The sequence below is a fragment of the Labeo rohita genome, chromosome 13 (assembly GCF_022985175.1).
Source record: "Labeo rohita strain BAU-BD-2019 chromosome 13, IGBB_LRoh.1.0, whole genome shotgun sequence".
In the NCBI taxonomy this organism is placed as follows: domain Eukaryota; kingdom Metazoa; phylum Chordata; class Actinopteri; order Cypriniformes; family Cyprinidae; genus Labeo; species Labeo rohita.
Genome location: NC_066881.1, coordinates 22,108,437 through 22,133,714, shown reverse-complemented (window position 1 = coordinate 22,133,714; position 25,278 = coordinate 22,108,437). Strand labels below are relative to the sequence as shown.

Sequence of the window (25,278 nt, the reverse complement as noted above, 5' to 3'; positions counted from 1 at the left end):
ACAATATACATTATTAAAAATGAAATAAAAAAAACTTCTATTACTTAATAGAAGTAATAATTAAGTTTTCCATTGATATGTGGTTTGTTACGATAGGACAACATTTGGCCGAGATACAACTATTTGAAAATCTGGAATCTGAGGGTGCAAAAAAATCGAAATATTGAGGAAATCGCCTGTAAAGTTGTCTAAAGTCTTTAGTAAAGCATATTACTAATCAAAATTAATTTTTGATATATTTATGGTAGGAATTTTACAAAATATCTTCATGGAACATGATCGTTACTTCGAAAAATCAATAATTTTGACCCATACAATGTATTGTTGGCTTTTGCTACAAATATACCCATGCTGCTAAAAAGTGGTTTTGTGGTTTATATCAATTTCATGTAGCCTTGTTGAATATAAATGTTGATGTCTTTAACAAAAAAAAACTTTTTTTTTACTGACCCCAAACTGTACTGGAAACTGACTGCATAAATACCTTTTTTAAACTATCAGCAAAGTGTGATTTTACATTTTCACTGTTTTTTTAATAGACAAAGCGTCATCTGACTGGCTGGGGTAAGTCTGCTAACACTCACCTTATACAAACAGGTATCTACAATTTCATTGCAGACCCTCTCCAGATCGTCAGTCACCTCCAGTCGTGAACGAACGAAATCGCACAGCTCCTCATTGGCCATCACATCCCAGATCCCGTCACAAGCAAGAACAATAAACTCGTCCTCCACCTCCGACCGCTCGATAGCATACACCTCGGGCTCCGGCGACACCAGCTGCTCCGTGGGACCCTTACCATGCACACACTTATAGTCAAAGTCCCCCAGAGCCCTGGACACCGCCAGCGACCCATTGACGCGCTGAATCATCACAGATCCTCCAGCGTTCTGGATCCTCTCCTTCTCCAAGGGGTTGCTGGGTTTGTGGTCCTGTGTGAAGAAATGCACAGCCCCTCCACGACTCAGCAACCCCCGTGAGTCTCCGCAGTTGATAAAGTAGATATGGCGGGGTGAGACCATCACACCGACGGCCGTCGAGCCGCTGCGGTCGGCGCCGCCGTGCTTCTTCTCCGAGATCTGCCGCATGTGATCGTCGATCTGCAGGAAACCAGTACGGATTCCAGATTTCACGCTGTCCACGCTGGGCTCCACAGCTGGACCCCCTCCTCCGCCTCCACCCTGAAAGTCAGGGTTGCTGGTGATGTGCTCTAGGAGGTGCTCGCAGCAGTAGCGTGCCACCTGTGATCCCGCATGACCGTCGTACACAGCGAAGAACGACCAGGGGTCCAAGCCGTTGGGCAGACCGATGACAGCAGTATGCGCATCCTCCATCTCTACACGCCAGCCCTGCATGCTGCTCAGGCCGTAGCGCAGACCATTGCCCTCCCCGTGAGCGTTGTGCTTCTCCATCTTTGGCTTGTCCAGAAATGCACCCATCTCTGCTGCTTAGGAATCTAGAACAGAAAAGTTTGAGAATGATAAACAATATTTAAAAAAAACATTGTGGTATATGTTTAGGGTAGGATGACGATGTTAACAATCATGACCCTGGATCACAAAACCAGTCATAAGTAGCACAGCTATATTTGAAGCAATAGCCAACAATACATTGTATGGGTCAAAATTATTTTTTTTGATGCCAAAAATCATTACGATATTAAGTAAAGATCATGTTCCATGAATATATCTTGTAAATGTCTTACCATAAATATATCAAAACGTAACTTTTGATTAGTAATATGCACTGCTAAGAACTTCATTTGGAAATTTTAAAGCCAATTTTCTCAATACTGTTGTATCTCAGCCAAATATTGTCATATCCTAACAAAAAATACATTAATGGAAAGAGTTATTCAGCTTTCAGATAAAGTATAAATCTCTATATAAAAAAAAAAAATCGACCCTAATTAATGGTTTTGTGGTCCATGGTCACAATCAAGAAAAAATTGTTCTATACTGTAGTTCTCATATGCAAACATTAAAGACAATTTAAAGGGTTAGTTCACCCAAAATGAAAACTGTCATTAATTACTCTCCCTCATGTCGTTCCAAACCCATAAGACCTTTGTTCATCTTCAGAACACAAATGAAGATATTTTTATGAAATCTGAGAGCTTCCTAACCCCTAACTAGTCAGCAATGCAACCATCACGTTCAAGGCCCAGAATGGTAGTAAGAACATTGATAATCTAGTCTATCTGCCAACAGTGGTTCAAGCGTAATTCTATGATGCTACCTGTCTGCAAACAGGAATAACAACTTTATGCAACAATTCTTCTCTGCTATGTTCACGAGAATATTACGATGCATGCGTGTGGCGCTGCTGACGCAGGAGCTGGCATTCTGACGTAGATCGACCATCTCTCTTAGGCCCTGTTTACACTAGTGTGTTTTTGTTTTTAAACAGTGTTTTAAAATGAAAACGATCCTTATCTACACTGGTGTTTTCACTGTGTTTCAGAAAAAAAAATCTCAGTCCACACTACACAACCCGAAAACGCATGTCACATGACCATTCATGCAGGTACAGCCATAGATATGTTTAAATAGATGCCCTATTATTTAGATGACGGACACGTCAGGTGCTTGGAGTGGTCGAATGATGCATCTATCTATGCATATCTATGGGTACAACAATGAGCATGATGGTCGTCAAGGATATGCAGACCGAATGTGGGCAGCCACCCCATCATTTTCAAAAGTCTCTGTTTTGGTCTGTTTACGGGTAATTCCAAGCAAACGTCAACCTTACCAAGAAAAAATAACGTTTTACCAAAGGTTTTTACTATACTGATAGCACAGATGTCAACATTTGGTGGTTCAAATATCCATGTCAGGTCTCTCTTGAAGTTTTTATTTTTAGTGCAAGATTTTCTATAGCCTGGTAAGTGCTATTTTCAGGTTTGTCACATCCATAAGAGTACATGTTCCTCATAAATGCACACATCAAAATTAAAATAAAGTAACAATTATATGTTCTGTGAAGAGCCATCGCTTCTCTGTTTGTTGGGTATTAATGTGTCTGGTTTGTGCATTTTAATTCAAACTCTTAATTCAATTTCTACAATGTATGTAGTCTCTCAAAAACTGTGTCATTTTTTGTCACATCCATAACGCATAGAACATAGAAAACTTGTTTATAGACTGATATTTTTCTGATGTTTAGACTCCATCAACAAGGGTTTATTAAAATATAAACAGACAGTTCAGTATATTGGTAACACACACATTCTGTAAGCATTTATGTCACATCCATATAACTGGAATTGCCCTTACACTGAAACGCAACCCCCTGAGTTTTCAAACTAAAACAGGGTCTGAAGCGTTTTCAAAAATCTCAGCTTTCGAGGGTCGCAAATGCCGGAGTACTGTAAATAACGTTTTTTTTTTAAAAAACGGCGTAGAAGAGAAGAAATTGTTGAATAACATTGCTTTTTTGGTTTTTTTTGCGCAGTATTCTCATAGCTTCATAATGTTACACCCTTCATTAATGTTACGCCTATGCCCTTACTACCTTTCTGGGTCTTGAACGTGTCAGTTGCGTTGCTGTCTATGCAGCGTCAGAAATCTCTCAGATTTAATCAAAAAGATCTTCATTTGTGTTCGGAAGATAAACAAATGTCTTACAGGTTTGTAACGACATGAGAGTGAGTAGTTGATGACAGAATGTTCATTTTTGGATGAACTTTCTCTTTAATTTAGGTTTTCAATCCAAACAACTACAGGAAAAATTTACATTCCCTACTTAGCTTATGATGACATTACAGTTACAAAAGAAAAATGTAGAGGCTACTTGATTCTAGGCACAAGGCCACTATTTATAATTAATGATGACTAAAACTACACAAGTCTTGTCATGCCAGTGGTCACTTTGGAAATAAACTATGGCATGCCAACAGGCATAAGAAACAAATGTAAACACACACACACACACACACATCCCATCACAAAAGCAGGCAGAGACACACAACAGCGGCTTCCCAGCCATGTATGGCTGTCAGCTAACGCAATGCTAGGCACACTACACTCTCTTATACTAAATATAGACAAGTACAGATGCATTCTGACCATTGTTCACCACCCACATCTATCGCAGCTCACTCTGAACACAAAACCAGTGCAATTTATAAAACCCCAGCCTTGAACTCTGTATACACTTGACAGGTAAACTCTGTAAATCTAATCTAGCTGCAGACTGGGTTACTGGCTAGAGTACATTCAGGTTGTACACTGAGATATCAGCAATCAATGTTCTTTGCCCTTGTTAGTGCTAAACGACAACGCACTGAAACTCTGCGCGTGCAGACCTGCCGCATGTTCACGCGCCTCTATTCCGCATTACGTCATGGTGTCGCGAACCTGTTAGCAAGCTAGCTTCATGCTAATATTGACGTTTGGGTCTCTTCAGTTTGACTGAAAGTGAAATAGGCTAGTGGATGTAATCGGGAAAGAGAATGAATTAAGAGCCTGGCAGATACTCACTGCTACGGTTTGAGATCAGACAATCTAGCAAGCTAAATGCTAACAAGAGGCCGTGTGAAGCCTCAGGCTTGAGTTGTCAGACCTGCGGCCCTCAGCGCAGCATGCGACGGCCACACACGACAGGTCAGCCCGCCGAGCTCAAACAACACCCGCCTACTCCCTTAGCCTACATGCTAACAGGCTAGCTCTGTCATTCGCACAGGCATATTACGAGAGCAGAGAAACTTACCCACTAAAAATAAGTCCTGGAGAGTTCTGTTGTGGAGAAGGTAAAACCCAGATAAAAGAGAAGGACGAAAAGAAAGAGAGAGATATAAACTGAGCGCGGCGGTGGTGAGAGAGAGACAGGCTGGCGGATTGTTTTGCTCTGCATTCAGTCTGTGAAAGAGCGGATCACCCTTATCTGTTTAAACCAGGGATGCATAATTCCCATTTATTCTGCGTCCTGAACCTGGAAAGTGGAAAGTGTCGGGTTTGACCGCTGTTTTGGTCCGCTGTGTTCGGGACCGAATCTCTGCACACCAGCAGCAGCGCAGGACCCGGATGTGGATTCAGCAGGGCTGCGCACTTAAAAGAATGACATCATCATCATCTCTCCATCAACATCATCCCTCCATCTGTACATCATTCTGCCATCACCATCGCATCCTTTCCTTCATCGTTCATTCATAATCCCTCTGTACGTAATTCTTTTCCTACTACAACCCCATCATCACTCCTACATCCTTCATCTCTCAAGGACTGGTCATTTTTAACTCAAACATGTGAACAAAAAGCCACATATTACCAGAAAGCCCTTTTATACACACTTAAAAAATGAGAACAGATGTCAGACTATATAGGTCAAGCTGCCTAACGTAATTATTTCTATAATACCCTATGTATAAAATGTCTAATAAGCATTTTTAATACAATCCGACATTTGATTTAACAAATATCTATCAGCTCCACGTTTCTTTTATTGCTTAATCCATCTATCTATCTATCGATCTACTGTACTATTCAGCTCCATCTGATTACAAAACCAGTGGAATATAAACAATACTGTATAGTTTTGTAATTTTTAAGTGGATAAATATTGGCTAGATAGATAGATAGATAGATAGATAGATAGATAGATAGAAATAGAAACACTAAAATAAACGTGGAGCCGTTGGAGTCTGTTCCATTAAAACAGAAGAATAACCCGGAAGGCTTTGACTCATACAGAATGCTCTGCCGGGTCGTTGGCTGAACTTGGTGCTCATGTGAATAATTCCACAGGGTTGGCTCAGAAGAAGCAGTTACTGCATGTTGTAACACAGACGGATCTGACAAGCTTTTCTGCTTGCGCAAGATTCACCAGTGCATTCAGTCACTGCTTTGTAAAAAAGCTACTTTTGCTTAGTTTCTCGGCTTTTGTGTAGAGATGATGGATATATGCTGGCTGTGTGTGGGTCTCGCTGTGATCGCAGTTTATTTACTAACGCAGTTCATACGCTTCATCTTCGCCGACGCTGATTTGACTTTATTATGGGCGGCCAGGTTCGGAAACAAACCAGGTAATATGAATCAGAATCGCTTGTAGACATACAGGCTACATTTATACACAGAAATATGTTTGCAGTCTAAAAACTATTGTACTATTGTATAGTCGACCAACGCCTGACTATTTATGCAACAAAGAGTGACACATTACTGCAAGATTGTGGAATTTGCACTCTGTGGTAAAGTGTAAGTGCTCTAATAACCTAGTGTAGATGTGTAGAGGTCACCACGGCAGTATGTGACAGGTACAGTATAGTAAAGTATGTTTTATTCAAAAAGTATAAAGTCTGTATGAATTGTGATGGTTGTAATCAAATGGATTATTTCACCTTTTTAATAATGACGTTAACCTACAGCTGAAGCCAAATTTTATTTCAATCTTTATACACACACAAATGTTAGGTTTTTGTTTTATGCGGACTTTCCATAGACATAATGATTTTTATAATGTGCAAACTCAATATTCTATTCCATAATCCACCAGAAAAAAACAAATAAAATTTACTATGATTTATAAGCTGTTAAATGTCATCTGAAAAACACTGTAACAAGCACCTTGTAGTTGTAGTTGCACACAGGCCGGGTTTTAATATCAAAATAAATGTAGAACTGTCAGCACTGTCACCATGAACCATTTCTGAAGGCACAATTATATCCCAGCATAGATTAAAATGTATTTATTTGGAATGAAATTGCATAATACAATTTAGTATTACTTAAACATACACTACAAGGCAAAAGTTTTTGAACAGTAAGATTTTTGATGTTTTTTTTAAAGAAGTCTCTTCTGCTTACCAAGCCTGCGTTTAAAGTACAGCAAAAACAGTAAAAGTTTGAAATATTTGTACTATTTAAAATAACTTTTCTATTTGAATATATTTTAAAATGTAATTTATTTCTGTCATTTTAAAGCTGAATTTTAGCATCATTACTCCAGTTGCATGATTGATTAGAAATCATTCTAATATGCCTATTTGCTGCTCAAAAACATTATTATTATTATGTTTAAAACAGCGTAGTTTTTTTTTTTAGGTTTCTTTGATGAATAGAAAGTTCAGAATAACAGCATTTATAGAAATAGAAATCTTTTGTAACATTATAAATGTCTTTATTATCATTACTTTTGATCAATTTAAAGCGTTAAACAAAAATATTAATTTCTATAATTTCTTTAAAAAAATGTTACAAAAGCTTTTTATTTCAGATAAATGCTAATCTTTGGATATTTCTATTCTTTAAAGAATCCTGGAAAATGTACTTAACTGTTCTTAAAATTGATTAGAATTATAAAAAATGTTTATTGAACAGCATCATCATATTAGAATGATTTCTGGAGTAGTGCAGCTGAAAATGTAGCTTTGATCACAGAAATAAATGACATTTTATAATATATTTGAATAGAAAGCAGTTATTTTAAATAGTAAAAATACAGTATTTCACAATATTACTGCTTTTGCTTTATTTTGGATCAAATGAATGCAGGCTTGGTGAGCAGAAGAGAATTTTTATTTATTTTAAATTAATTTCTTTTATCTGATATAATGATATAACTCTTACAAAAATGTACTTCACCTTATACACGTAAACAACATATACTGTAAAACTGCACTTTTCCCCATATACAGTTCCTTCCTTTCCTACACCTTATACACTGTTTTTGATCATTATTAATTAAATAATATATAGTGTGAAAGTTTAGATTGATCGATTGATTAAGTCATCTAATTTTATAATTTAATTTTGTAGAGTCAAAGTTGAGAGGCAAAGTGGTGTGGATTACCGGAGCCTCAAGTGGCATCGGTGAGGAATTGTCTTATCAGCTTGCGGCGCTCGGTGCTCGGCTAGTGCTGTCTGCCCGCAGGGAGAATGAGCTGGAGAGGGTGAAGCGCACATGTTTAGGTATGTATGAACAGCCCTGAGAAACATTTGAGAGACAGGGGTAAACAAATAAAACCTCAGGGATTAATTATGTACAGTGTAATTCATGTCTCTTCCTTTAGAGCTCCAGAGTGTGACCCTAAAAGTGTGTACACAATTCTCTTTGCTTTCAGTACCTGACAGTTATATACTAAAAGCATCCACACCATGACCTATTGACACAAAATACACTCTTTCTCTCTTTCTATTAGAGCGTTCCTCTCTAAAGGATGGGGATATTCTTGTCCTTCCACTTGATTTGTCAGACCGTGCATCACATCAAGAAAAAACTGCTGCAGCTCTGAAGCACTTTGGTGATGTAAATGCCATCTGGATTTCATATTCAGTCTTCAGAGTGTTTCTGTTATTCTTCCTTCTATTTCAGTAACATTAGCTGACACCAAAAAGTGTAACAAACTTGTCTACATCTTTGATGAGTAAATATTCACTGTGTCTGTAACTGCATTTTCAGATAGACGTGTTGATAAACAATGGAGGCCGGACGCAGCGTTCTCTGTGCGTGGAGGCTGATGTAGATGTGTACCAGGCACTTATGGAGCTCAACTACCTTGGCACCGTATCTGTCACTAAGCAGGTGCTGCCCCACATGATCCGCCGTGGTAGTGGTATCATAGCAACCGTCAGCAGCGTTGCAGGCTTTGTAGGGGTGCCCCTGGCAACGGGCTATGCTGCGAGCAAGCATGCGGTGCAGGTGAGAGCAAACAGTACACAGAATTCCCTGAGAATTTGCCTACCCTTATGCAGCACTGGTCTGGTAAAGGAAAATAGTCATAAAACATAAAAAAAAAGCTCCTGATCTGTTGTGTTTCTGCAGGGTTTCTTTAACTCTCTGAGAACAGAACTCACAGATTATCCAAACATTACCATCAGTACCGTCTGTCCTGGACCTGTAATATCAAGCATCGTTCAAAACGCGTTCACCGAGGAGCTTGGCAAGGTACCTGAACTAAGTTTTTGTTTATTTGGTAAAAAAAAGGAAAAATTAGATGGAAAACTTAACTTAACAGCTTCCACTTCCTCTGGTTATGTGTATGTGGGGTAAAGGAGTGCTGTTTTATCATTCTAGATACATTTACGTGTGTTAAAAGTTGTTATTATGGTACACTTTCGTCACCGGTCTAGTATAAACACATAACATTATTTCTTTAGTGTTCCATATTTTCTACAAAATAAAACCGGAAAATCAAGGGTCTATGATGTCATCGGCAGGCTACGCAATGATGATATGACCAAAATTTATGTCACGATATGTGTCTTAATTAAAATATTGTTCACCGTCTAATAAACTCACCTTATTAATAATAATATATTTAACTTTAAACTATAACGTAAGAAAGAGAAAAAAAGAGTGAGCAACAACAAAAACATGTTGCTGGAGAGCCTATTGAAAATGCTAATTCATTCTCTGCCAGAAGGAGGCGCTTTTGGAGCGACAAAGACAGTGGTTTCCCCAGTAATGACTGTACACAAAGCAGAGCTCCGCTCAGGAACACTGCTTTATCAGATAAAGTGAAAATGACATTGAAAATTTGGATTCCTTCAAAGATACATTCATATAAAACTTGGCTTGACAGTAAAGAGCTAATATGTGTGGCAAAAACTAACCTACCTGTTGAGAAGTTGTTCGGCGTCTCGATTCAAACTTAACCACTCCATCAAATTCCTCTGTCCTGTAAAAGCATTGAGAGTGTTTACCAATGTTTAAACCTGTTGTCTGCATATTTTAGCAAGTCTTCAAATTTTAGCTTGCACCTCTGTAACGATATGAATTTCTGTTCAGCTTCAGGGCTGCGAGGTTTTCACAACAAAACCCGCCCAATTGCTACTTAAAACTGGCCCAGTTGCGTTTTGAGGGAGTCCCCCAGTAAAAATCACTTCCTGGGGTTAAAATACAAGATCTTTGGCGGGGTTCCCCTGGTACAGTTCCTATTCCAGGGACTAAATATATAACATTATTGGGGTTGCTTTAACCCGTGAACGTGAAAAACAACCCATGGCAACAGTGTTAAAGAAGCCCAATTTCGCGAGAAAACCGCATACTTGGCAACACTAGTCAGCTTAACACCCTCTGGCTCAGCCTGCTACAATAGCCACACCCCAGACGCTGGCCATTGGTTGAGCTGGAAAGAGATCGACAGATCTGGGCGGATCGCTTTAAATGTTTTGATGGTGAATGGTACACATACAGTAGTCAATGAAGAATAAACTGGGCTAAAGACAGTATATTTCAACAAACATTTTTACAAACTTCACCTATAATTTAAGTACTAAAGTCAGTAACTGAAATAAAATGACAAAATAATTAAAACCATGTAATCAAATTTTTTTTAAAAATGACAAAATTAATTGAATAAAAAGCTAATTCAAAATATAAATAAAACTATAATAGCATATAAATAATACTAAAATAACACTGGATTAATAACTTAGGCTCAGTAAGCAAAAAATACTGTTGCATATTGCGTTTGTTTAACTAAAAAGCACTTGTGTTTTTCTTCAGCCTGTGGCCACAGCTGGTGATCAGACACATAAGATGTCTACAGAGCGCTGTGTTTACCTCACCCTGGTAGGTCTGGCCAACCATGTGAAAGAGATGTGGATCGCCGAGCAGCCCTTTCTACTCTTCTGCTATTTGTGGCAGTACACTCCAACTCTGGCCTGGTACTTGACTAATGTTCTGGGTAAAAAACGTGTGCAGAACTTCAAAGCTGGAGTGGTGAGTAGTGAAACCTTGGTGTAAACAGATCCCTGGTCTGTTTTTTTTTTATGCTACAATAGCAATAATATATTTTCTGAAACTCTCTTTTCTAGGACGCAGACTCTGCATATTTCAGCAAGCCAAAGGTAAAGACAACTTGAAAATCTGATTTAAAAAAACACTGGTTTGTGAATTCCTTACCAGAGGGACCCAGGAAAGTAAGAGAATAAAAAGCACCTTATATTTTGCTTGCTGTATGAATAACAAAGACAAATGGTACTTGCTTTCAAAATGAAACAAAACAAAAAAATTGCTTGTGCAGTTGGATGTATGTATTTTCTGTTTTCTGTATTAAAGTGTTGCACATCAGATATAAATTTGAATATTCTAACAATAAGTTTGTGTGAACAAAAAAAGACATTAAAGAATTTATACAAAACATTTGTATTTTTTCTATACATACAGTTACACAGCTGTATAAAGACTGAGGCCATAAAGGATGAACAAAGTTGCCAGAGCCAATTCACCTTCATATTTATAACACCAGGTGGTCACATGAAAAAAAATATTATTCATAACCACGGAAAATAGTAACCAAGGCACATCTTTGAGATCTGACAAACAGGTTCTTTGAAAGGGCAACAGTAGTCCTGTTTCTCCTTTTTAGGGCAACTGATGGATGCTGATGGAACAAGAAAGTGAAAAAAAAAAAAAATACAAAAATAAAATGAAATAAAATCGTGAAATGGAAGTTCGGTCTGAGGTGAGATTCAGTCAAGGACACCCAAGGGCTCATTGTTGTGAAAATAGAGTACACTTTCCAGAGAACAAAATAAATCTGAGCTCTGTGTCTGAATGAGTCTACAGTATTATCGGGTGGAGAGGATTTTGCTGAACAGATCACATTTACTTCATCCCAGCTGCTGATGTTCATCAATTCATGCATTTCTTTCAGAAGTCACTACAACAGTAGCAATTTTAAATGCTTCATACGTTCAATAAAATATTTACCGTACCCTGAATGAAGAAGAAATGAATGCAAAAACTTCTGACATGCTGGTAGCATCCATGTGTGTGCTGATCTCAGGATTGATGTGGGTAAACAAATGAAGGTAATTATCATAAGCAGCGTAAATGGATGGGCGGGGATGAATAGATGGGGTATCCCAGAGGTGGATCAGCTGCTTGAACAGTTAGGTTCCTCAGCATCACAGGATGTGCCTGAATGCTGTAGCGCTCCTCGTCGTCATTAGTGGCGTACAGTAGCTCCCATGACAGGTTTGCCCACTGGCCCCTCACACCCTCTTCATTCAAAACTCCCACCTGGACTAGATTCTCCTGCAGGGACAACACACGGCTTGTATACGTCCCCTGTGAAAAACAGAGAAAATGTATTACGCAACTGTAAATGATAGCTATTTCCGTTAGGGCTGTCACTAACGATTATTTTGGTAATCGAGTAATCTGTCGATTATTCTGACAAGTAGTAATAAAAATAGCCTTTAAAATTAGTTAACTTAAAATACATATATAACAGCAATAAAGCAATAATAATTAGTTTTAATAAAGTATCAAAGCAAGTAATTATATGGTTTTACTGAACAAAACTGATAAAATACATAATGTATCAAACAATAGAGCTAATGTACATTACGCATTACAACAAATGCCTACACTTTACTGCACAATCTAATCCTTGTTTCATATTGACTCTAATAGGCTCTAACAATATTTAATTCAAATGTCCGCTTAATCTTTAACATTTGGCCATTTCTTTATGACAGAAAATCTACAGCCGCTGTAATTTCTTGAATAATGTGGACATCAAAACATGAAAGATCAGACTGAGGATTTAAACCTTTATTTTGAAATCGCAATGAACAGTTAGCATATTGAGAATGATAATCATGTATTCTCCTGTGTTTGCGTACGTTTATAAATGATTTACCTTACAAATATGATAAAATAGTGCACGCTGCTTTCCCAGATGAATGTTATAATAAACACAAACTCACAACAACATGCAGAGATTGAGTTTAAGATGCTCCACACATGAAAATGATAACCGTTTGTGTGGAGCAGCATTTACAGTGAATGGAGCCGCTCTGACACACAAGTACGTAACCTACGCACATGTAAATATTTAAAGCATATACATTAAACCTGCTCCGCATACATTTATTTAATTGAATCGTAGCGTTTGTGAATTTTTAATAGCATTATGCATTATTGTGATTTTTACATGGGTTTAATATGTGGACAGTATTTTGTTGATTACTCAACTCAACTCAAAATGCAATTGAGAATTTTTAAAAATCAAATACTTGAATAGAATCAAGGAATCGTTGAAGCCCTACATTCTGTCCTGCACTATTTTTTAAACCATGAGTGCTGCATTTCATGTTTTAGATGAAAGACGTGTTCTGCGTGAATGGCCAGTAAGAACCTAGAGTAAATACTTCTGAATACAGAGTAACAGGACAAGATCACTGAGAGGAAGATCACATGCAACAGTGATCATGAGTCAGATTCACATCTACAGCTATGAGGGCAAACCAAAAATAAAGTTCATTAACCGTAACAGAGGTAAAACATTCAGTTAATCAAGATTTTGACTTTAGGTCATATCGTCCAGCACTACTCAGAAGAGATGGACTTTATTGCATCATGCTAGATATCAGACTGTGTTTGGTAGCAATGGTTACATTCCAAAAAATGTGGTATTTACCATGGTGAGATCATGCCCGAGAGAGAACAGGAAGGGCTTCTCTTGTACAACACTCTCTTGCCAACTGCGGTCTGTTACCAAACCGATGAACCAATTGTCATGGTAATCCTGTAAAGTTGTGTAGAGCTCATCCAGACTCTCTACCGGACCAAGAGATGCCTGGTCTACCAAGAGTTTTACACTGTACCTGCACACACAAAATAAAACAACACCTGTCACATTTTAAACAAGTGAGAACATCTAGGCTGTTTTTTAATGCTGAATCTTGCTTGTCTCTTACCTGAAAGCCCTGAGTGTTAGCTGATGCAGCTCTTTATTGGCTCTGAGCCACTCAAGTCCCTCAGTCCAGGGCCCGTCCCCACAGTACAGCCTAAAAAGCAGACTCGGGCTGAACACTTGAGCATCTGCCCCCAGTGCCACACAGCACGACAGCACCACCTGGGTATAAAGCTCCCGCAGGGCACGGTCCTCCTGCAAACCCAATGTCACCTGCTCAAAGTCTCCCTCCCCGAAGCTCTCCACTACCAGCTGGGACAAACAAAAGCAGAACCAAGCCTCTGGGAAGCAGGGGCGCAGAACCTGGAGTTTAGAGGAAGCTAATTGGGCGGTCCGCCACTCTGCGGGCAGAGAGAAGATCTCTGAGTGAGGGCTTGTGAAGTGTAGAGGCTGAGAGTTGCTTGGGACGGTGGTCGAAATGAGTGCGGGGATGTTATCTTTCCCTTTATCTACAATGGGCAGGCCGAGCCCCAAACCCAGACCCAGAGGTCTAAGTGTAGGGAGAGAAGACAGAGCCATGCTCTCGTACAGACTGTGGATTTCTACAGAGCCTGGAAGAGACACTCCCAACCCTAACTCAGTCTGTCCTTCATCTGTCCGCACCATCATTCTTATCGGCCGCCGTACGGGGACTGGACCGAACAGATCGTCCTCATCTGACCAATCAGCAAAGGATGAGAGGCTTGAGCTGTCCTGTCCTCTCAAGTGAGATGATGAAGAGGATTCAGGGCGAACTTGCGAGTGCATGGCAACTTTAACCACAGCCGGGCCAGGCTCCGAGGGCACAGCATGCTGAGAGCTTTGTGACTTGCGTCCAGAGGTCTGTAGTGACTGACCTTTCGTCCGCTGAGCACCATGTGTCAATTCCTGTACACAGTAACGCAATAAAATCCAGATTAGTGTTTTAAGGAAGTCGGAGTTGAGCTGACGCAGGTGGTCAGGTGAATCAATGATTCCTGTTAGAACGTTCTGGGCGTCAGAGTAAACCCTGACGGGCAACACTGAGCAGGGGGTCAGAGCGTTACCCCAGTGAGGGTTCAATAATCTGAAACACTGGCCAGGCCGCTCTACATGATCAAACGCTCCTTCAAAAACCTCATCCACACGCCGAGCCTCCACTGTGTGGCACGATGTTTCCTGTAGTTCCAAACCCTGTGGTGAAAAATGACAGGTGATGAGAAATGACACACACATGAGAATCATAAAACTGGTGTTGTGTAGACAAAGCAAAGGAAAGAAAGCAGGTATACCTTAATGTTGACAGTGCAATAGCCATAGCCTCTCTCTAAAACAGAGATCCAAAGAAGACGACCTTGAAAGCGGCCAAGGTATTGAGACCCTGGAGTACAGGAACCTGCAACCAGATGAAACAAAATAACCTTAAAAAGTTAATAGAAACTTCAGTTCAAATGTGTGCACGAATATTAGATCAAACTGACCTTCATTCATCTTCGGAACACAAATTCCAGCTTTCTGACCTTCCATAGACACGATCAAGGCCCAGAAAGGTAGTTGTTAAAATAGTCCATGTGACATCAGTGGTTCAACCGTAATTTTATGAAGCTACGAGAATACTTTTTTGTGACTTTATTCAACAATTCTTCTCTTTTGCATCATTCTACTGTCTATGCAGGGTCAGAAAGCTCTTTGATTTCATCAAAAATATCTTAATTTGTGTTCCCAAGATGAACAAAGGTCTTCCTGGTTTGGAGCGACATGAGGATGAGTAATTAATGACAGAATTTTCATTTTTGGGTGACCTATCCCTTTAATAACAGCAGCAATAAAATGACGACAAGATGATTCTGAGCTGAGACTGTGCTAGAGAAGACCAATGAAGTTCATCAGTTGGTCTCACTCACCAAATGCGCCATTAGCAAGTGCGGGTCTAATAGCGGATGCCAGTCTTTTGCAGAGCTGCTGGTAATATACAGAATCTGGACAAGGGCAGGCGGTGCCTGGGGTGCCCGGCCATGAACGCAGCGGCCTGGGAAATCCCACCAGGAACACAGGTAGTGTAAAGAGAGGAAGGAGAGGGGCAGACAGAAGGGCAGAGAGAGCCACAACACCTAGCAGAAGTGGGAACAGTGCAGCATTGAGCGCCAGCAGAGTTCCCGCCGACTGACGACGCTGTTTACTCTCTGTCCAGGACGTGATCAACACCGTAAGAGCAAAACCCAGCTTACATACAAACTGAGATACACGATTCACAATCAGAGAGACCTGCCAGAAAAGGATATAGATAAGAAAAATATTATTACACAAACATCCCTGCAATTTTATTACAGTAAATGCATAATAAATAAGTTACGTTTGGCTCACCAGTATCAGTTGCACTGTAGTGCCCAACTCATTCCAGAGAGTGACTCTGTGCCCCCCTGCAAGTCTGATGATCACCACCAAAACCATCTGCAGCAAAGCAGCCTCAGAGCTCTGCCACACCTACCGAACAAAGGCCAAAGAGTCAGGGGTCAAAGATTAATGGGGTATTTTAGTGAAAGAGTGCTGTTCATGTCCTCGTAATGTAGGGTCCTGCAATTTCTGTGATGCGGAAAACGTGAACGGAATCATGGAATCCAGACATTAACATGGAATTTACTTTATAACACGAAATGTCAGGGAATTTGCCAAGTTTTGGATGATTTATTTACCAGAAAAATGTAAAAACACAGTATTTATGAAAAAAAAAGAAATAAATAAAATAACAATTCTTTTTTAATTAAATCAATAAATTAGAGATGCTTTTGATTATTAAAACGGAATCCAAAAAAAACTAATGGAAAACACAGAATTTGGTAAAAATAAAACTGAATTTGAGAAAAAAAAAACCCACGTACTTCATAGCGCCTTAAAAGTGTAACTATGTTAAACTTTTAATAAATATGCTGTTAAATTGTGTATGTTTCAAAATTTCAAATAATTTGACATGCTTTTTCTTTATTATTTTTTAATTTAACCATTAAAACAGAATTCAGAAAAATTAAAACAGAAAATAAACTGAATTAAAAAAAAAAAAAAAAAAAACAGAAAATTAAAACATTTCATAGGCCACTAATTATACTTCAAAATCATGTAACAATAAACTCTCTTACCATCCTGAATGCCCGTGTGAAGCCAATGGCGAGAGAGGCCGTGTGCACCTTCTTTAGAGATTCATCTACAGACAAGAACGCAATCATCGCCAGCGGACTCACTGTGAAGTCAAATAAGAAAATTCACATTAAATGACACACATTTTAATTGTTGAAAAATGTAACATTCACAGCATGTACAGAATGAAACACGGATACTCATTTTATGATTTGCTAAACAGTGGTATTTTTTTATTAATTTTTCATTTTTAAGTATTATTTTTAATTATTATAAAGATTTTTTAAGATTAATTCTCAGTGAATGTTTAATCATAAAAATGACATTTAAATTTGTAGGGTAAATTAAATATTTATTATAAAATTCCCAATACTGACAAGTAGCGATACATTAAAAAAAAAATTTAAATAATCAAACAAATAACCAATATAGCATTGATATATCATGTATCCATATATGACCCTGGACCACAAAACCAGTCATAAGGGTCAATTTTTTCGAAAATAATATTTATCTGAAAGCTGAATAAATAAGCTTTCCATTGATGTTAGGATAGGACAATATTTGGCCGAGACACAACTATTTGAAAATCTGAAATCTGAGTGTGCAAAAAAAAAAAAAAAAAAAAAAAAATCTAAATATTGAGAAAATCCCCTTTAAAGTTGTCCAAATTAAGTTCTTAGCATAAATGACAAATTGATCATTTTAACCCATACAATGTATTGCTGGCTATTGCTACAAATATACCCGTGCTACTTATGACTGGTTTTGTAGTCCAGGGTCACATGTGTGTTATCAATGCTAGGTCAACATCTCCCTGCAACACACTATACAGATAAACAGAAAGATTCAAAGGGTTGTTTGGTTGGTACAATGCAAACATCTCACCCAGGTTCAATAGGATCCTCCGGATTATCCCAGCGACACGCAGGCCTCGGGTCTTTCGCCTGAAAGCCTGGGCAGTCGTGACCCGCTTGGGGTACAGTGGGTTGAGCACGGCACCTCCCAACACGCACGCTCCCTGGAGCTCTCTCAGCAGACGAGTGAGCAGAAACAGAGCAATAAGGAGCCAGCCGACCACCTCCTGTGGGCTTGGGGGTACAACAGAAGACTCCCAGTGCTCTATAGAGTTCACACCCAGCGTTAGATTCCCTGAGTTGATGAGGTAAAGCTGATGAAGGAGTCCAGCCTCAGTCAAGGCTCCTATTATGAACATTAGGGAAAGAGGAAGCCCCCACCAACCCAGACCCAAGGTCGGAGAGGCACCCTTCACCAGCACCAGCAACTGGGTCAGGTCCTGGCTGAGAAGGTAACCCATGGCAACAGTGAACAGAACCACACCCAGTGAAGTGGGAATGAAGTAGGTACAGACGGCAACACACACAGATGACAGAAACATCACCAAGAGTCTGAAAAAAAGAAAAGCAGATCATAGTTACATGGGTTGCACACTTACAGTTAAAGTCAAAAGTTTACATACACCTTGCAGAATCTGCAAAATGTTGATCATTTTACAAAAATAAGAGGCATCATACAAAATGTGTGTTATGTTTTATTTAGTATATTTCATATAATAGACATTTACATATAATCCACAAGAGAAAATAATAGTTGAATTTATAAAAATTACCTCGTTCAAAAGTTTACATATACTTGATTCTTAATACTGTGTTAGTACCTGAATGATCCACAGCTGTGTTTTTTTTGTTTAGTGTTAGTTGTTCATGTGTCCTTTGTTTGTCCTGAACAGTTAAACTGCCTACTGTTCTTCAGAAAAATCCTTCAGGTCCCATACATTCTTTGGTTTTTTAGCATTTTTTTTGTATTTGAACCCTTTCCAACAATGACTGATTTTGAGATTCATCTTTTCACACTGAGGACAACTGAGAGACTCATATGCAACTATTACAAATGGTTCAAATGCTCACTGATGCTTCAGAAGGAAAAACAATGCATTAAGAGCCAGGGGTGTAAACTTTATAACAGAATGAAGATGCATATTTTTCTTATTTTGCCTAAATAGCATATATTTTTCATTTAGTACTGCCCTTCAGAAGCTACAGAAGACAGTTACATGTTTCTCAGAAAACAAAATAGGTTCAATTTACCCTGATCTTCAAATTCAAAAAGTCTCGACCTCACCCTCAGCAGTGAGCATTTGAACCTTCTGTAATAGTTAAACATTTTGGAGATTCTGCAAGATGCATGTAAACTTTTGACTTCAACTGTATATACAACAGAATACTGCAATGTAGACCACACTTTATGCAGCTAGTCGTTATATGAGACCAATATAAGAAGGAATTATTGCTCACCTAATGTTGGTAGACATGGCTGACCCACCCAGGCCATGCACTAAGGTCTGTTCCATGGCCCAGAGCAGAAGAGCATCCAGCGGAGAGAGCACTCCCAAAGCCCAAAGCACCGGCAGAAACACAAACAACACGTGAAGCACCTGAGCTGCTACTTGCAATTCTACAACACCAGAACCTGAAAACCTGAGAGGAGAGAGAGACTGAGATCCAGGAGATGAGGAGAAGAGTACATCATACTTAGCACTGACTCTTGACATTCATACTCAAACAATCCTCGTAAGTTTAGGTTACACGATAACAGTCTCAAAGAAAACACTCAAATCAATTTCAGCATTTACATTTATTGAGCAGATGCTTTTATGCAAAGCATCTTACTGAGGAAAATCAGAAGCAATTTCTCTAAGAGCCATTAATATTTGCAGTATACAATGCCAGTTTCAAGTATAAGCTCATAACACTCAGCATATGAATCACTGACAAGATGCTCATTTTTTATCCTGGAATCAATTAGTTCATTTAAAAAAAAATACAATGAATACATTTACAATGAGTGCATACAATGAATTAAATAAACCTCTTCCATGTTTGAGCACTTTTGAATCTCAGAATAAATATTGATTTTAATATTTTGTGAGGGGCATAGCTTTATTAAAAGAACAAATCTTGAAAAGAAAAGTCTTACATAGTTTGGGAAATTATTTCTCAGGAAAATTTGCTGTTCAAATGTTCGGGATTAATAAGATTCATAATGTTTTATAGTCTCTTTCAAGGCTGCATTTATTTGATCAAATATACAGAAAAATCAGTAATATTGTGAAATATTATTGCAATTTAAAATACCAGTTTTCTATTTTAATGTACTTTAAAATACAAATTATTTTTGTGATGCAAAGCTGAATTTTCAGCATCATTACTCCAGTCTTCACTGTCACATAATCCTTCAGAAATCATTCTAACATTATAATAATCTTTAGTAATAATGTTGGAAACAGTTATGATGCTTTTTTTAAAACCAGAGATTTTTTTTCAGGATTCTTTGATGAATAAGAATTCAAGAAAATGTTGAAAACTTTGGGGTCAGTACTTTTTTTTCTTTTTATTAATACTTTTATTCAGCAAGGATGTGATAAATTGATACAAAGTGATAGTAAAAAAATATATACTTTTTGAATAAATGCTTTTTTTTTTTTTTTTTTTTTTTTTTTTTTTTTTATTCATTTTTCAAAAAATATTTTTAAAATATGAAGTATCAGAACTGTTTCCTACATTGATAATAAATCAGCATCTTAAAATGATTTCTAAAGAATCATTTGACAGTGAAGACTGGAGTAATGATGCTAAAAAAATTCAGCTTTGCATCACAGAAATAAATTATATTTTAAAGCACATTAAAATAGAAAACTAGTATTTTAAATAGCAATAATATTTCACAATATTACTGATTTGCAGCCTTGATAAACATAAGAGACTTATTTTAAAAATACACAAAAAATAGTGTACACTATCATTCAAAAGTTTGGGGTCAGAAAGATTAAAGCATTTAAAAGAAATTTCTACTTTAATATTTAATATTCATCAAGGAAATATTAAATTGATTAAAAGTGACATTAAAGACATTATTAATGTTACAAAAATATATTTAAAAAACAAGTAACATGTATTCCAAAAAAATATTAAATTACGTTTTACTTGATGTTTACAACAGTTGTTATTTTTAAATATTAGAAACTTTGATTTTGGTCATTTAAATGTTGAAAAACGAGTTTTTAACTAAATTTTTTTTTTTATCATGGCCAGAATTCTTTGTCATTGATCTATGCTATCAGAGAGTAGTGGTGAAATGTGGGATTTGTACCTTAGAGCCAGGTCCACGGCAATGAAGGCGAGTATGTAGAGCGGTCTGGTGAGCGGCGTGATCTCATACGTGTCCTGTGGCTGAAATGTAGCGGTTTCTGTAGCCGTGTTGACGATGAGCGAATACTCCCCAATACAGACAGTCACCCAGCTCAGGGCAAACAAAGGCACGACAGCTCCAAGTCCCGCACCTGTGTGTCCATACAGACCGCTCAGTCTGTCCGGCAGCAGGTACCACGTGGACAACCCACATAGTGCTCCAGCAAGAAAAGTGTGCAAAACTACATTACCCACGAACTTCTTCCCAGGCACCACAAAATGTACCGTCTCAGGGGCCACGCAGTGAGTAAACTCCACCTCCTCCTCATCTGCAAGGATGTTATTGGCAGCAGGCAGTCTTTGTACCACTCCGGTCCTACGTGCCATACACCGCGCCAGTCCCTGAAGGGTGGCACCTACCCCCAGCATAAGCACGCCGGAAACAACACCTGTAAAGGCTTCGTCCAGCACCCTCAGCTGGTACAAGAGGGTCCCGATGCCTCCCAACAGCCATGGTGTCAGAAATAACACCAGCTGGTGTACATAGACATATGGCGGGGCGCAGTAGCCAAGTTTCAGCCTCGGCCCCCCCAAGATAGTCTGTGGGAAACGTTTCCAGAAGAACTCCTGCTTGTAATCGTTGAGCAGGGGCACATCAGGCCCCATGATGATGAACGCAGCACGGGAGGGACAGACTCGGTCATCTCCTCCCAGCTGCTCCGGAACACACACACATGCCCCGCTGACAATGAGTCACTGAAAACACACAAACACATACAATATTATAAAATACACTAACATTTCATAAGACAAAGAGTAGTTAATTGAACGTCTTCAACATTTAGTGACTAGAATAATGTCATATTTTCAATAATATTATCTTAAATAATTGAATCAATCAGTATTTCATGTAATTAATACATTTAAATTATGAATTAATAGAAAGCACTAATATAAGTCTATACATACACAATACTGAAGATACTATATTTATTTTCTGTATAATAGTTTAAAACAATATTTTATAATTATATTATTTTATAATTTCATATTATATATATATATATATATATATCATACTATAGATTTATATATATATATATATATATATATAGATTTATATATTATATATATATATATATATATATATATATATATACACACACACACTTATTAATATTTCTCCATCTTACATTACATTAGAGATAAAAGAACAGTGTTTGAAAGTTAGACAAGTGGAAAGAATATACAGCTTACACTAACAGTCAAAAGTTTTTGAACTCCAGTCACATGATCTTTCAGAAATCATTCTAATATTCTGATTTGCTGCTCAAAAAACATTTATTATTATTATTATTATTATGTTGAAAACAGCTGAGTAGATTTTTTTCAGGCTTCTTTGATAAATAGAAAGTTCAGAAGAACAGAAAAACAAACGACAAAAAAATTATACTAACTTCAAGCTTTTGAATGGTATAGTGTATAATGTAACAAAATCTTTTTATTAAAAAAAAAAAATGCTGGTCTTTGGATCTTCCTATTTATCAAAGCATCCTGAAAAAAAACTGGTCAACTGTTTTAAATATTGATAATAACAATAATATCATGTGACAACGATCATGAGTAATGACGCTAAAAAATGTAGCTTTGATCACAGGAATAAACTGCATTTTACATATATTCAAACAGTGTGTACAATGTAGTGTACAACATAACTTACAAAATAAGTGTTTATTTTATTACACATTATCTATTTTGTCTGTATATTTTAAGCACAATAAATATCTTTAAATGGTGTTTTCTCAAAATATTATTTTCTCATGCATTGAGCCTGAAATCACTTACATAAGCCAAACTTTCTAGTTTTATTCCTATCTATATTCTGAAGTTTCTTGTGTAATTTTGCATTCAGAAAAACATAGTAAAAAATTCCCTGGCTGTTGGCAGTATTTTCTGATTTATGAAATGATAAGAAAAGAGATATCCAAAATCCCCTCTGTAAAAATCTTTAACTCTAATAATGCTAAGAATTTTAAACTTGAGTTTATCCAATGCTTATATCACAGTTCTAGAAATGTATGAAATTTACTGTATATTTAATTAGAGAACACATAATTTGCATAGTGACATACAACATTTTTGCAAAATACAAAAAATGTCTTGTGATTACTCAACCTGGAAAGTACCCAGATGTACATCAGTTACCCAGTTAAAATTTTTACCCTACATATTCATATGTGGTAAAAAAAAAAAAAAAAAACAACCACAGGTTATAACCTACGAGCATCTGTGTATTTTTACATTTACCTCTGAGGACATTACCTGAGCAAAATAAGCAGAGATGATTACAGCCAAAATAAACACACAGCATAAACACAGGAGGTGATGTGGAATCAATCAGCATCAAACCAGCGACTTCACAGGTTTATCTTGTGAATTATATGCTCTTATCCTTTGATTTGTGTCTATAATCCTCAGATTTACGTTTTTAATGCAGTATTGTTGATTTGTATCCTATGATCTGTTCACATGCTAACACTGCAGCTATGACAACAAGAGACAAACATGAACGTGACAACCGGTTTACAGACCATTACAATAACCAAACACACAGCTCCTTTATCATATTACATTATATTATTGTCTTGGTTTCCTCCAAACACAGCAGACAAAAAAGAGAGGCGAGAAAGCAGCTACAAACTGGTTAGCGCGGCTAACATTAGCCGCTTGTGTTTGGGCTTAGAAGGCGGGTTATTTTTCTACATGGCAAAAGAAATTATACAGAAACACAATTTCTGTTTTTAACATCACATACCTTCAAATGAGAACGGTTGGAGAGGTGCTGGAAGGGTGCGTGGAGGGTTTGTGTGGGGATAAAACGGACCCGTTATCCATCATTGCTTCGGCTGATGCTGCAGTTGGGCAATACGGCCTGAAGGGCGGCGCTAGACGACACACACGGTTACGTGATTACGTATGGACAGACAAACATATTTTTCCTCAGAATTCCCCTATGTAAATATGAAATGTCAAAACAACAAATGCATACTGTTTTAACTATTAACAAGGTCATTCTTGTTATGCATTAGCCTACTTTTGGAAAAAATAATATGCTTGTGTTGTATTAGGCTACTATTGGAAAATGTACTTAAGCTCTGGCATTTAGAAGTGATAATTTGCATAATGGCAAGAATATTTTATTATATATTTTATTTATTAATATTTTAATATGTCTTGATTATTTTTATGTTAGAACTTGCATAGTAAAAACATAATAAAATTAACCCATGCTCACTTAAAAGTAAACATTATGATAAAAGTAGCTAACATGATTTACACCTTTTATCCACTGATAATTCTATCTAGTATATTAAGATTTGGGGAAATGACAATATAAAAAAATCGCATCAAAAATAAGCTATGCAAAATTAAATAAATCACTAGGAGGCCACATTCCAGCAATAGTTTATATCTACACATCTGCTAGTATTGGAAAATGCTAGCATTTTTCTAAATGCTAGCAGTCTGCTAGCATTTAGAAAAATGTACAATGTTTAGGGCAGAAGGAAGAATTAAAAAAAAATGTAAAAATGATCTAAAATTAATTGAATGTAATTAAAATGAACCGCTGGCAAGTCTGACACACATCCCTGTGTGAGACTAACAGCAAAAGAGACATCAAATGATAAAAAGGAACGTTCCTGCTTTAAAATGCTCAGATGTATTCCTTTAAAAAGTGCTTGGACAACACACTGTGCTTGTGTGTTATTTCCACAGCAGGTCCACTATTAAATTCAACAGCGTTCACTCTGGCCTTCCTTTCTCATTTTCTCTACATTTTAATATATCTTCTTTTCTTCTGTCAGATTTGGTTCTTTCTCTGTGTGTGTCTCTCCTTTTGCAACCCCCCACCATTATACTCCAGAGGAAAACAGGAAGAGAATTACCTTGAGCTGTGATAACAGGTTTTTACTGAACACATTATGTGTGTGATTGCCTTTGAATTTCACCAGACATTGGATTTTCAGCTGTGCTGCTAAACTGCCCTCATAATACAGCCCACTGAAAATAAACACATCAGACTAAAACCTCTGCTCTCTTTTCAGTGTCACAGTCTGACACAAATCATTGTTTGCCATAGCTGTAACGAGAACTATTCCACCCCAGAGTGGGCTATTATTTCTTAGAGAAAAGCTGATGGCAAAACTCTGAACCATGTGAGGTATGTTTGCTGTACAAAGAAAAACAGACACAAAAGTGCAAAGCAGGTAATAGTGTGCAAGTGTGAGTATTATGAAGGCATCATGTACAAATTACATTATTCTATAA

The 25,278-nt window shown here is 37.5% G+C and overlaps 3 protein-coding genes across 8 annotated transcripts in view; 1 reads left to right on the top strand and 2 right to left on the bottom strand.

Annotated features, from left to right (window-relative positions):
- The window catches only part of ppm1aa (protein phosphatase, Mg2+/Mn2+ dependent, 1Aa), a 43,023-nt gene extending 37,970 nt beyond the window's left edge, over nucleotides 1–5,053 (bottom strand). For all 6 annotated transcript variants that reach the window (XM_051125402.1, XM_051125401.1, XM_051125400.1 and 3 more), the window contains exons 1-2: nucleotides 4,714–5,053; nucleotides 585–1,456 (exon numbers count right to left, since the gene is read on the bottom strand). In XM_051125402.1, the coding sequence (XP_050981359.1) occupies nucleotides 585–1,439 (855 nt within the window). In that variant the 5' untranslated portion in view covers nucleotides 1,440–1,456; nucleotides 4,714–5,053. The remainder of the gene's footprint in view (nucleotides 1–584; nucleotides 1,457–4,713) is intronic.
- Nucleotides 5,054–5,709: 656 nt separating this feature from the next.
- On the top strand, nucleotides 5,710–11,043 carry dhrs7 (dehydrogenase/reductase (SDR family) member 7). The gene is made up of 7 exons (XM_051126303.1): nucleotides 5,710–6,025; nucleotides 7,758–7,910; nucleotides 8,141–8,247; nucleotides 8,401–8,640; nucleotides 8,764–8,886; nucleotides 10,450–10,665; nucleotides 10,761–11,043. Exons 1-7 carry the CDS (start codon nucleotides 5,893–5,895, stop codon nucleotides 10,806–10,808), a joined length of 1,020 nt encoding a protein of 339 aa, XP_050982260.1. The 5' UTR covers nucleotides 5,710–5,892; the 3' UTR covers nucleotides 10,809–11,043.
- A 305-nt stretch (nucleotides 11,044–11,348) lies between these two features.
- pcnx4 (pecanex 4) lies at nucleotides 11,349–23,899 on the bottom strand. Its single transcript, XM_051126302.1, has 11 exons — nucleotides 23,765–23,899; nucleotides 20,912–21,705; nucleotides 19,057–19,239; nucleotides 17,630–18,150; nucleotides 16,744–16,844; nucleotides 15,974–16,093; nucleotides 15,514–15,874; nucleotides 14,902–15,005; nucleotides 13,656–14,803; nucleotides 13,376–13,562; nucleotides 11,349–12,018 (listed from the first exon to the last, which is right to left on the bottom strand). Exons 2-11 carry the CDS (start codon nucleotides 21,613–21,615, stop codon nucleotides 11,767–11,769), a joined length of 3,681 nt encoding a protein of 1,226 aa, XP_050982259.1. The 5' UTR covers nucleotides 21,616–21,705; nucleotides 23,765–23,899; the 3' UTR covers nucleotides 11,349–11,766.
- Between the last annotated feature and the right edge of the window lie 1,379 nt (nucleotides 23,900–25,278).